At 39.5% G+C, this 13,074-nt stretch overlaps 1 protein-coding gene across 1 annotated transcript in view; it reads right to left on the minus strand.

The window, feature by feature from the left end:
* Window positions 1–13,074, minus strand: part of srrm4 (serine/arginine repetitive matrix 4) — a 53,225-nt gene that overhangs the window by 17,394 nt on the left and 22,757 nt on the right. Inside the window, exon 2 of the mRNA XM_019264458.2 lies at window positions 534–668. Within this exon, the coding sequence (XP_019120003.1) occupies window positions 534–668 (135 nt within the window). The remainder of the gene's footprint in view (window positions 1–533; window positions 669–13,074) is intronic.

Genomic DNA, 13,074 nt, shown 5'->3' on the forward strand with positions numbered 1-13,074 from the left:
GGCTTTCTTTGTGACTGTAAAGACTTTAAAGGTGTCATTAATTTAAAAAATGTAAAAAAAATCTGCTGTATTAATTTTTCATGCCTCAGAATCAGAAGCCTGAAAATTACCCTCAAGTGTGAAGGAGACTTTTGGTTAAAGGTGCTGGTGAAAAGAAAGGATCTGAATCACATAGCGTTGAATTCCCCACAACATGTTTGTATTTCTCCACTGGGCCCGACCCGATAAGACTGTTTACATTCTCGGCACCGGAATATAGAGATTAGCTCTGTTTTCTATCTAAGAGTCGATCCCTGAGGGAGTTTTGTTATACTGTTAAAAGGCTTTATCACCAGCATTCAAATATCTACCAAAGCAAACCCCAAAACAAATAAAAACATAAAGCATTCATCGTCAGAAATGCTTTACTGTGATCCTACAGCTTTAAAGGACATTGATTTCTTGACTTCACAAGCACTCTAACTTTGAGACCTTCTTGATGATTTTCAAGCGCCCCTGCTTGGCATTTGTGAAGTGCATGAAGGCTATCTCACCTCCTAGCCCTGCGATGACTGTGGTGTTTGCGTCCTTTTCCTTTGATGCAGCCATTTCTGTTCGGGGCATCCACCCTAGTGTCCTCCGCTTTCCTCTCATCAGTCTTGAGTGGCAGGCAGGCTGTTGTCTCGAAGCTGTGAGGGAGGCAAAAAACAAAAAAACAAACAGAAGAGAAGAATGATTTAGTTTTCTTTCTTGTCCCATCTAATGAGAACTTTTGATGTTTTTTCTAGTTGTCTACACACTTAACGCTTCCATCACACAATAGTGAGGAGGACTTAGCATGCTTGGTTAACCTTATTCCCTCTGGTCTGCTGGATATGTGTTTTATTCCCCTCCATTTCTCCCTGCCAGCCATTCTCCAGGAAAATTGGAGGTCAGCCATTTAAGATTCAAATCGAGGTGTCAATTGAAATGTAGTTATTTACATGCTTCAGTTGTCCTGACATTTTAGGAAATGGTGTTTTCTATCTCGTGCTGGGCAGATGCAGCTACGAGAGATGCATGGTCATAAAAATAGTTGAAGTTGTCCTTGAATTTTTCCCCTGTTTCTGATAAAGCAGAGCTTATTAATTTTTAGTTATTAACATATATTAATGCAGGAATGAAAGCAAAAGCGAGAAAAAACTACAGGCCATATAGTCGGGCTGATGTTTGAACATATTTTGTGTAGTTTTAAAATCGAGGAAAATAATTTTTAGCTTCCAAATTATGCTGCTTTAAGTTTACACCTGAACCACCTGAAAATCCCCATCCATAGTCAAATGCGTCTGTAGAATGAACGACTAAATAAACTGAATGATTAGATGTGAGCACACAGTTCTAGCCCTGCTTATTATCCTCTGTTTTAGTCATGGGAGATTTGAGCGTAATTACACATTCTCCTCTTCTTCGAGTAGCTCCCGTCTGATTGTAATGAGAAGATAATCAGAGCCACAGATTAGGCCGTCAACGCCGCCACCTCCTCCTCTTCCCCCAACGACGAGCAGGCAGGAGCCGTCGCTTTCTATCTTCCTCACCTTCGTTTCCTCTGCTTCTCTGCATAAGAGGGAGTGCCCCCGGCAGGGAACTAATAATGTAAAACGGCAGACTGGGTGCTCCAACATGATCGAGTATTTCAAAGGTGATAGGGGAGACAAAGACAGCCACCGGAAGGATAATTAGTCTGATCAAGGAGGCTGATGGGAGAGGGACCTTCAAATATCCAGGTGATTTGTCTAATGTTCTATGAGTGTGTTTGGACATGCAAACAAATGTCGTCTTATATTGTTTTCTGGATCGTTTTATAAAATGTATAGTGTCTGAAGTGACTGACAAATGATTCCCAATTTTTCTTACACTGGTTGACAAATCATCTTGACAGAGATCATGAATCTTTCTTCATCATTGGGTTTCATTTATGTACCAGACTGACCAACCAGTACAAGTGGGAGTGAGATAAAATCATTGAACATGGCATATAAAATTTGATATCACAATATTGTAACATACTGATATATTTAATACAGTTTCAGAGCAATTGTTGATAGATAAAATAACTATCTAGGAGGATTATGCTTTAAGGCTATTGAGTTGTTATGCCTTTATTTAAATTATTTTCTGAATTTATACACACATATTTTTAGATTTTCTTTTAGTCAGTCTTTTAGAGTTAGTCATTTTTAGGTTTATATGTTTGTAACATAATAAGACTGCTCTGTGTACTACGCTGTACAAATGAAATGGCCTTCAGTAATCTACTGATTTTCAACTTTATCCCAAGAATTTAATAGATACTATACACATTCGGCATGCCTAGCTAATGCTGTTTAATACATTCCTTCACTAAGTCCTCCGTGATCATAAAATTGAATCAGCACCTCTCTGAAAGAGAGAGAGCAACTGAGTGTATAGGCCCCAACTCTACAAAGGAGGTAATTGTTTCATGCAGGTGATATAAAAACGTACAAACAATCAATACACATACATGATATAACAGAGGGTTGTGACAGACAGGTGCACAAATCATTTACTAGTCACACGATTCATTCTGCATATCATCCGATCATATGTGACAACGACCTGTCTCTCATGCTGAGATCAGACAATATGATTGGGGCGACAGGAACAAAATGTTTTATCCTATGCAATGTGTCATAGAGGAAGACGGCTGACGCAACATTTGAGACGCCTCACGACCTCGCAGCATAATTCTTTTTCTTTTTTTTTTACATCTCTTGTTGATAACCTGTACGACATGTTTCATGATGTTAAATCAAAGGAGCACAGAGCTCTCGTCCCTGCACAAATGTAAACACAGTGAAGCGAAAAAGGAGTGAAAAAGGAATGATGGCGGTGCGGCCAAGTGGAACGATGAAGACGGTTTGTGGCACCTGTTTTTTCTTTCTTTTTCATTGAATACATGTCTTTTAAAAAAAAGAAAAAAGACAAACAGGTAACTTGATTGTGACCTTTCCAAAAGAGCAGAATATAGAAACCATGCAGATTTGTCATTTCCTCAGTTTAGGCTAGACTTGATTTGATTTGAATCAATGTTTTTCACTCTGTAGGTGGCCAGACAGTTCAGTCCAATAAAACAAACTCCAGTTGTTTACTGAACTCTGATGTATCCTAAAAAAATCCAACGTAACACAAGGATTTAGCAAATTCCCCGGTCAATTCAATTGTGCGTAAAGGTCTTGGGCTGCTGAACACGTTAAAGGGACAAAAGATATTGATGTGGCAGCCAGTAGTAATGCATCCTGCAAAGATCTGAACAATATAAGCAATTTATTTGACACAGGAGAACAAAAGGCTGAAACATTTGCTGTGTTGAACACAGGAGGCCAGAGTGGAAAGTGGCCCAAAGCTCCTTTAACTGGACCCCTCGCTGCCTCTGTTACTTTCTGTTAGTCTACGAGCTGCAGTTGACAAGTTCTAAATGAAATCGATTTCGCCATCACAGATGCATGTTCCCCTGATCCGGTCCTGCGATTTATGGCCAAAACTTTCTAAGCTATAAAGACCTGGATTTATGGCGGAACTGTTTGTCAAACAACACTGCTCGCTCCTTCTCTCACACACATACATACAGCGTCTCGTCTCTCAAGCTTGGACAATCCTTTTGTTGTCATAATTCATACTGGCGGTGCCGGTATTCAAAGGAACAATTCAAAACACCAGACTGGCAAAAAGCTTTAAAAAATGCAAATACAGAGCGGATTAGACGAGAATACTTCATGGCGAAGAATTATGTGGACACTAATCCTCCAAAGCCCTGACTTGATTTGTTTACCATAAAACAGGTACAGTAAAATAGAGTTATAGGCTGGGATCACCTTCATTGCAATCCATTCTGAAAAATGGCATGATGGGAATGCCGACCCCATTGAGACCATTATCTGTGTACAACAACACTGCAGATACAGGTAGCATCCCACTTCTTGACTGTTTCTCTCATCATTTGTGAACATACAGTATATGCTCAGTGATTGAATCTGTCATTAGAGGCTGAGAGGAGTGACCACGCTGCGACTAGCTCTTGTTTCGGTCTGTCACAGAGGGAGCGTCTCACTCCTCTTGACGTGGGGCTCCTCTGTTCCATCACACACCTCTGCTGTTCACTGTCACGTGGATGGGTAACAAATACTGACAGATGGTGCACAAAGACACACTGTGAACAGGAAGCACTGTTTAAGAGAGGGTGATGATGTGATTTTCACCTCTCTGCGTTTCCAAAATTGGATCGAGAGATGGATGCTGTGCAGGGGGTGTGTGTGTTTGCCAATGTCTTCTCCTACAAAATATGACTATATTTTGCTTCATGGATTCATTTAACTGACAATGTTTTTTCCAACCCAGAAAGTCTGACGCAGGGTTGATGATGAGAGGAACAAAACACAACGTGACTCTGACCACATTTTGTTAGTATTAGGCTAACAAATTAAATGAAAATACCCAAACTAACCACGCTTAATATAGTCAATCTATTTTCTGTGCCACAGAGCTCCATTGTTGTCAAAAATACATCAGTGAGCCACCGGTGACATCTTCCTGTATTATACTTAAAGGACACTGTTATTTTGAGTCTATCCCAAATTTACCTTCCAGGTGTCCAAATTTAAAGCTAAAAATACGAATTTCTAAACGCTACAGTGCCCAGCTGTTTGAGGAAAATATTTAGTAATTTAAAAAATAAAATTATATATTCAAGATCTGTTGTTAATTACTAGCATGGTCAGTAATGAATGGGCCTGAGGTGCCATGAAGGCTGGAGAAGTGGGAAAGTACTGATCAATTAACGCTAAAACATTTATTTATATTTTTCATATACTGTTGACAAACAGTAGAATATATTTTTGTTTCCATTGTACAAACTTAACCAGAAAATGTTATTTATACTTTTGATTTCACAAGGGAGCATAGCATGGAAACAAATATGACAATAAACAATGATTGTTCGATATGAGCATATTGTGTTGTCTTGCAGATATGTTCAATTTAAAAATGATTTGTCATGTTGATTGAAAAAGTGTAAAGAGGTCTTTTCAGAGGAGCGACTCTCCGCCTCTGTACCTGACCAGACCCTCGGGCACTCACTGAGCGCAGACAAGTGCACTCTAGTTTCAGCTCCTCGGTTGTGATGATTTTAGCTTTTCATTCATATACGTCATAGTAAAATGGATGTCATTGGATGTTGGACATAACTAACAATTTGAAGATCTGTTTTTCAGATCTTTTGGTTTCTTTTACCCAAACAATTAATCAGGAAAATAATAAGTGGTAATAACCTTAGATGCAGGCATAAATTAGTTATATTTGAACATAATATTTAGGTGACACAGCTGGTTTATACATGTGTGCATGAAAGTCTTTTCTTTTTTTCCTAACCATCTGCGTGTCTGTTGATGTTCATAAAACATCATTGACTGCCAAAGCCACAAGAGGATCATCATAGTTTGTGTACAGTTTCATTGTCCACACCCCATTTACGATGTAAAATTGGTATAAACTGCTACAGTAGCTGCCAGTAGCTGCTCTGTAATCTGCCAGCTGCTTTACACAACACCGGCTCGCTGTCGGAGGGCTCAAACTCACATCAGCTGACATCGTACAGGTGTGCAAGAAGCATGCAGGCAGCCATTAAACTAACCAGCAAACAGTGCTTCACAGCTCTGGTGTTTGCTTTAAAAATGTGTCAAAATCACACCAGCGATTAACGCAGATTGCATTCTCAGCTGCCTCAATTACATTCCGCAAGATATGTTTTCATCTGCTCTCTGATATTTCAGATTACAGTAAGTGTTTACTCAGAATGTGTGAAGAAAACTGCCTGACAATTGACTTCTTCAGGCCTTCTGGGGCATTCATGTGTGTGCTGGATGACAGAAGAGCACCTATATGAACATAACAAAACACACAGCACTCAAATGCAACCTTTTCCTTCTAACCCTTGTTTCTGTGAATATTCTGCTGTGACAGAATGAGATCTTACAAGATAGAGTTAAGAGACACTCGAGGGGCATTTGTACATTTTCTAGTCTGTGATCTCATCTATTCCTGAAAGCACAAACAGACAAATGCACTCCTTCTCCACTGTATTTTGCTCTCAGTGTACCAGCATAACCTTCGGGGTGGATTAAGTTTAATTAATTTTGTTATATTATACACGTATACATCACAAATATATACACTGAATTACCCTATTATTCTTTAAGGTGGTATTGTTGTGAGGTTGTCTGAGGTTCCCGCTTCTTTTTGAGTGACCTCTTACACTTACGTGCTTTCTTGACAGGATTGATACATGATCTCATAACTGTATGTTAAATAGCAAATAGAAATTTCTTGAAGTCTTGCTGTCACCATGAAGTCACCAGTCAACCAGTGTGAACTCCAGGAAATGACAATTACATTGCCTTGTGACATGCGCAATGTACTATTTTTACACTTTGAGCAAACAAGCTACAACTTGGTAATTAGTGAGCTTTAGAGGTGATGGTTGGTGGGTTTTATTCCCTTTTGATAGAGCCAGGTTACTGTCTTTTTCCTGTACCAAGCTAAGCTAACCTGCTGCTGGAGGTTGAGTGGTACAGTATTGAGTTCATCTAACTCTCAGCATAACTAGCAAATTTTCAAAAATATCACATTAACCTTTACTATTTTTACATGTACTTGTGACTGAACATCACAGTCTGTCGTAGACAAAAGTTATTTGTATCTTTAATCATCTTGTGACCCCTTAGATTTCTATTAGGACCTGATTTGGCGTCTGGAATAGATGATGTGCCAAAAATGTATTAATACTGGTTTCAGTGGATAGATTTTCTATCATCTAGTCATGATCTTTAAGGTGTAAAAGATATTTGATTTTTTGTTTTCACTGACTTCCTTTTTAAGAATGACTGATATCCGTTCCAGTGTCAAAAAAATAAATTTCGGTTACCATGTCGTCCTCACAGGTGCTCTGTCCTGCTGTGTGCTGAGAAGACTCACGCCTAATGGAGCAAGTGAATAACAAACTGTGGGAAACGAGTTAGGGGATATACACGGAAGAATCAATACAGCTACCCTAAAGCAAAAACAGGAAAACAACATCAGGTGATCGATGGATGATGCATCACTTTGAGAAGCCCTAACAAGAGAATGAAGAAATGAAGAAAATTTTCCATTAAATATTTTTTTATCAATATTCGTAAAGCAAATCAATGATGTACTCTGTACAGATTAAATGTTTAGCCTGGTACATGTTAGTAATTATTCAGCAAGTGCCGAGTAAAGGCTGGAGTAAAGTTTCTTTCAAGAGTTCTGCAGTTAAACTATATTGGAGAAAAGATTTCCTCAGAGTGTCATTAGTCTGTACAGTGGAGCGGCCCTCAGTCTAACAATCCTAACATCCTAATTATTCAGAGAGGGTTGCCAAATTGTCCAAATTAGCACTTAAAGAGTTTGAAGTTACAAGCTTGTAAACACGTCAAGGCTAACAGAGCTAATAACACAGACTGTGGCAGGATTTACATGACCTTCATCCTCTGAGGAGAAATATGTATAAGTGACAGTATGCAGATCTGGGATACTTTTTATTTTTTCTCCCCATTTCCACAGATGATTTAAGAGTTCCCCAGACACTCGTGAGGTTCAGGAAGGCTAATAAAGTTTTCATTATCCCTGTCAGAACCACCAGGAACAATTGATTATCGTTATTATAGGAGTGATGATAGTTGAGATAATTACCAGGGAAAGATGATCTACTACCACAATTAAAACCCAAACAGGGTGGTCCCAAGGCACTTTGCTTTAATTTACGCTCAGAGTGTTTATCCAAGTTTCAGACTCGAGTCAAGCACAACTTCATCACTACCCAAAGGACACAAGCGAGCAATTAAACCCACACGAAGTGAATCAAAGCACCCCTCACAAGGCGAACTCTTAAGTCGCTCAAAACCTGTTCAAACTTTTCAATGCAAAGTAGATACTTCTGGGAGAGATGCTATTGATTAAATGTTAAGAGATTTTGAGGCAATCATTCAGCTGAGGACCCACATGGATACAGGCATGCAATCAAGCGTTCCCAATCAATTAGGCACATATGCAAAAAGATCCAAGCACTTAATCACTAATCCCATCAAAACTTGAGGAAAATGTCATTAGGGTTTCTGCACTAAAAGATTCATGGAGTGACATTCAAAAACTCAAGTAGGTACTTAGGTCAAAATGAGCTTCTGAATGTTTAGTAAAGTATAATCTAAGATATCTGATAAATGAACACTGAACTCATGTTGCCAAGAAATGAATCCAGTTTGATTTGCTGCTCTTGTGGAAAATGTTCTGGGGGTTGTCATGTCCCCTGGAACAAGTCTGTTCATGTGCTGTTTCTTTTCTTACAGGTAAGAAAATCACCTCATGTATTCTCTCCCCTAGAGAGGTGTTTTTTTTTTCTTTCTCCCAAACGTGTGCAGATGGATAATAGATTTTTGGTGACATTTATGCTGCCAGAATAAATTGCAAAGATGGATGCAAATCCTTTTGGGCGGCCCTAAATTGGCCCCCTCTTTTTCCTTACAATGCATGATGGGAAGGCAGAATGATAGAAGTGAACATCAAAGATTTAATGGTTGTTCAGCCCCAGTTAGGAAGTATCAGTGGCTTCAGGCAATTTCCCGTCTGCGCTAGTTTGCTCCAAATCTAACATCCTACTTCAGCATTAAGCTTTGACAGTACATTAGCCTGCAATAATGTAACGGTGGGGGGAGTTTTCTGCTTTCTATTTTAATTTCAAGGTTCATAATTTATCCGTAAATGAATTCTCTCAACAATTTGTATTGGAGATCTTCATCTTCATGTATTAACAAACAATGGTGGAAAGTAACACAGTACATTTACTTAATAATGTATTTTTTTAGGAACCTTGTCTGATGAAACTGCATTGTATGCTACTTTATACTTTTAATTGACTTAATTTCAGAGGAAAACAATTCACAATTAGCAATTGTCGTACACACTGGTCATTTAAAATGAACTCCACAAACAGTACGTTTCTGCGTATACATTGATACACCATTGTGAACTTGATGGTATTTGTAGAAAACAAAGTAGATTACTTGATTGTGCATCCTAGGTATATTGTGGGTTTGTGATTAAATTTGGAGAACAAACGGCCCTGATTATTTAAATCAGAATAACTACATTGTCTAAACTCAGCATCTTCGCCGTACTATCAACCAATCAGCAATAGCGAGCCCTTTCCCCTCTCAGCGGGTGAGTATGGTGCGAGCCAGATTGACTTTGAAGACAAGTGAGGTTGGTTTATTCAATTATTGTGTCCTGATGATAAAATGGGAGCAACATAATGGCTTGATTAATTACCTTATCACGGTGAGCACAAAGAGTAATTACAACCAAATCCACCGCTTGGTGAACCACACATCAATCAAATTAAAGCAGTCTCCACTCGGCAGCAATCACTTTCAAACAGAACAAATGAGTCGATTGGCTCAGACCTCCGCCTCTGGCCAGGAAAGTGTTTACCTAAGAACTGTAACTCCAAGCAAAGGTTACTCAGAGTGATTAGAAAGCTCTGAACATGTCAGAAATCTTAATAGAAACTGTGTATGCACAATTATAATGCCAGTGTGAGCGAGGCAGTGCAGGAGCCAAGTTAATTCATTTGCCTAAAGCTGCCATTAAAGCCCACGACAATCTTGACGACTGGCTCCTCCAAACCAGCAGGAAAACTGTGTAAATGTGAAATTGCATCAAATCAAATGTCAACTCGTAATAATAATGCATGAGCAACTCCATGACCTCCAGTCACATCCATAACCACTAACCCCACAAAGGGACATTCACATTGATGTGAAAGTTACAGGAGTGTTTATTTTAATATTTTGCTTTGACAGTGTCAGGGTTTACTGATCCTGTTACCTTCAGTGTTAGGTACATTTCATGAGTAGAGAATGAGTAAAGCTCTCCAGCCGGTAAGTTTGGAGTGGGGATCCTTGACCTCTAACCTCAGCACTCAGTAACATGGCTGCTTATTAGCGCACTGGCAGGGCCTGTGGATTTTGTTATGAGACCTATTGATTTGAAATAAATGTTCTGTGTTGAATGTTTGTGTTTCTCACACTGCACTGGCTGCAAAGGCCTGGTCTCCTTTGGGTTTTAGGGCTTATACGAGAAATACAGTAAAGACCTATCAGAGCCAAAACTCGTACATGCCTTATGGTGATCAATAAAATCTTTAAGTGTACAGGAAACCAATGTAGAGATGCTAAAATTGGGGTTTTATGGAGTCTCTCAGTCTTGCTGCAGCATTCTGAACATTCCTATGCCCATGAAATAAACTGTACTCTATTAAAAATATTGCTAAAAGTTGCAATGTTTGGTAGAGTGCTTCCAAAGTTAGGTGTACTGAGGTATATTTTTGCTCTTTAAACAGAAAGCCTGGTCTGAAGGTCTGTTTTCAGCTAATTATCTGTTATATTAACGAATCCATAATTCAAGGAGGAACATTCATTAAAAGTTAAAATGCAGTATGAACTTGCATACACTATATTGAAATAAATAAATCTTTACCTCAAAAATACTTTAGTAAGATCAGATCATTCTACCAGCAACACTGGTCTCCGAGCTTTAGCACTACAGGCAGAACATTAAAATATATATTAAAATATTTCTAGATGTTCCTCTCCAGAGTTATGTAAATGGGAACTGAAGGATGAACCCTTGTGGAAAATAAATTCATTTTTTGTAGCCAGTGAATCATAGCCTAAAGGCTTCATTTGACTTGGGTAAACCTGCTGGATTTCGTTGGCAGCTCTTTCTATTTGCTTACCCTCTGTAGAGCTAAAATCAAATCACAGCGGTAGTGCTCAGATTCACAGGAGTTGTTAGTGTTGTGGTTCATTATGGGAGCTACTACAGGCTGAGAGGAGGGCAGAACTTGTAGGAATGTCAACATTTGAATAACGTCTTCAACTGACATGCTGCTGCACGGCGTGTGTGATTTGAGTAAAAAATGTCTCATTGGATGGTGACATGTCAGATATGGTCACATGTAACCATGTTACTGCTGTTTCGCCTGGTAATATTTTGCCAGAGTGAGCTTGTGTCAGAGTTAGGGCAGCACCAGCCTAAGGCTGTGAAAAAAAAAATGGCACCATTCCCTGTATCTGCTGCTTTACATTTCATTCCCGTTACAAGCCGCTTTGGACTAAGAGGCAAAGACGTTAGGCAAAGTTTATTCCAGTGTACAGCACGCAGCCAAAGCCAGCGGGGTAATCAGCAGCAGTTCAGCTCCAACAGCAGACAAAAGAAATTTTCACATGGGCGCAACGACTTCACCAACAGCAAACAATAACATGCACAACAGAGATCACCTGACTCTCAATTATCCCCAAAACCTCATCTGAAAGCCAAGACTGTGGTGATGCCGTCATCATCATTATCATCATTATCATCATCAACATTATTGTCATCATTGCACTAATGCTTTTGTGGTAAAAATCAACAACCTCTTTCTGAAGCATTTAAAGAAGGAGTAACTCTGGCGTCACATGGTCCTCTGAGCCCATATTGTTAACATCTAAACTGGTAGTGTTTCTCCTCTTCTACGCACCATAAACCTTATATGTGCATCAATTACTCGCTTCCAAATCGAGTTAGGAGTGATTAGAGAGTTCTTTGTGCGAAGGCGGAGAGAGGGAAGTGGGCATAGTTGGGTTTAATTAGCTGCTTGTGAGGCACACTTCCTCGCTGCACTTCTTCCTGTTAGAAGGAGATTACTGAAGAGCCTTCTGCAGATGCTAATGTATGTGGAGTGCAATAATCATTGCGCACCCTGGGTTTAATTAGCACAACTATGACACCAGAGATGAACAACGCTCCAGGAGGAAGCTACTCAGGAAAAATCCTGTGGATGATTGGCAGAGGGTGATCCTACAAGAGTTTGACCAAAGAGTCAAGCCTTTCAAAAAGAAGTTGGATCAGGAAATGGGCCTGCAAGTCTTTGCTGTGAAAGGGGTCTTCTCTTTCCCCAATGAAGTCTAATTTGCTCACTCAAACAGCAGCTGACAGATGGGTTCAGGATTGGACATTTCAGCTGCTTCATTTTAAATGGGAGTTTTTGGGCCTGTGTGAAGAAGCAGTATCTTTCTGAGAACAAACATTCTCAACTTCTGCAGCACACCTTTCTCAATTAATTGAAAGATCAGATCAAAAATAAAACTGCCATCTGGCTGAAACTTAATCAGCCAATTAAGCAAGTAATATTTACCAGCAACTGCATAAAAAAACAAACAAAACAAACAAAAAAACTAACTTTTTCCATGACACTGAAGCTAATTTAGAATCTGCGTTGACAGACCAGCAGCCATAGTTGTGTGCAATAAAGACCTTCTGAGCTGCCTTTTGCAGCTTCTGCCTCCAATTATCCACCATCACATTTCCTTGTATAGCTCTATGGGAATAATTCCTAGTATTAACTCAAGCATTTCTCCACACACCTGTCTAGATGCACAGATCTCGATGGGCAAACAGATTGGGACCCCACATTTCGCTATTAGCCCCTTCCCCCCTCCCTCTCTGCCTTAATGAGCTGCTAGAGTTTCACACTAATTTGTGTCAGTAAACATATCGTTGCAGCTGGCCATGACAGGTAGAATGAAACTCAATGGGCCAATCGACACCTCTGTGTTGGAGAAAGAGTCAGGGAACTCCTGACAAGATCTGGATATATGCTGGTAATTAGAGAACGTGTTCAGAATGGACCAACATGTTCCATTACCTTCGACTTTCCTTCTCTCTTTCCTTTTTTTTTCTCTTTTATCTCATCCTCAGCTGTGACACCCTTTCCTATGCAAAATATCCATGTGAATAATTCATGAAGGCCCACTTATGACCATGTTTCACAGTATCTGTTCCCTTATTAGATAATCAGTGTCAGTATAAAAGAAAGTAGACCTGAATTTAGAATAAAGAGAATTTTCCCCTGCTTTTATCCTGCCTGTTGATTGATGTGCGCTCATAGAAGCAGTGTGAACCCCGGCAGGGAGGGGTGAGGTTTAA

Source organism: Larimichthys crocea, chromosome III (genome assembly GCF_000972845.2).
Source record: "Larimichthys crocea isolate SSNF chromosome III, L_crocea_2.0, whole genome shotgun sequence".
Taxonomy (NCBI): Eukaryota; Metazoa; Chordata; class Actinopteri; family Sciaenidae; genus Larimichthys; species Larimichthys crocea.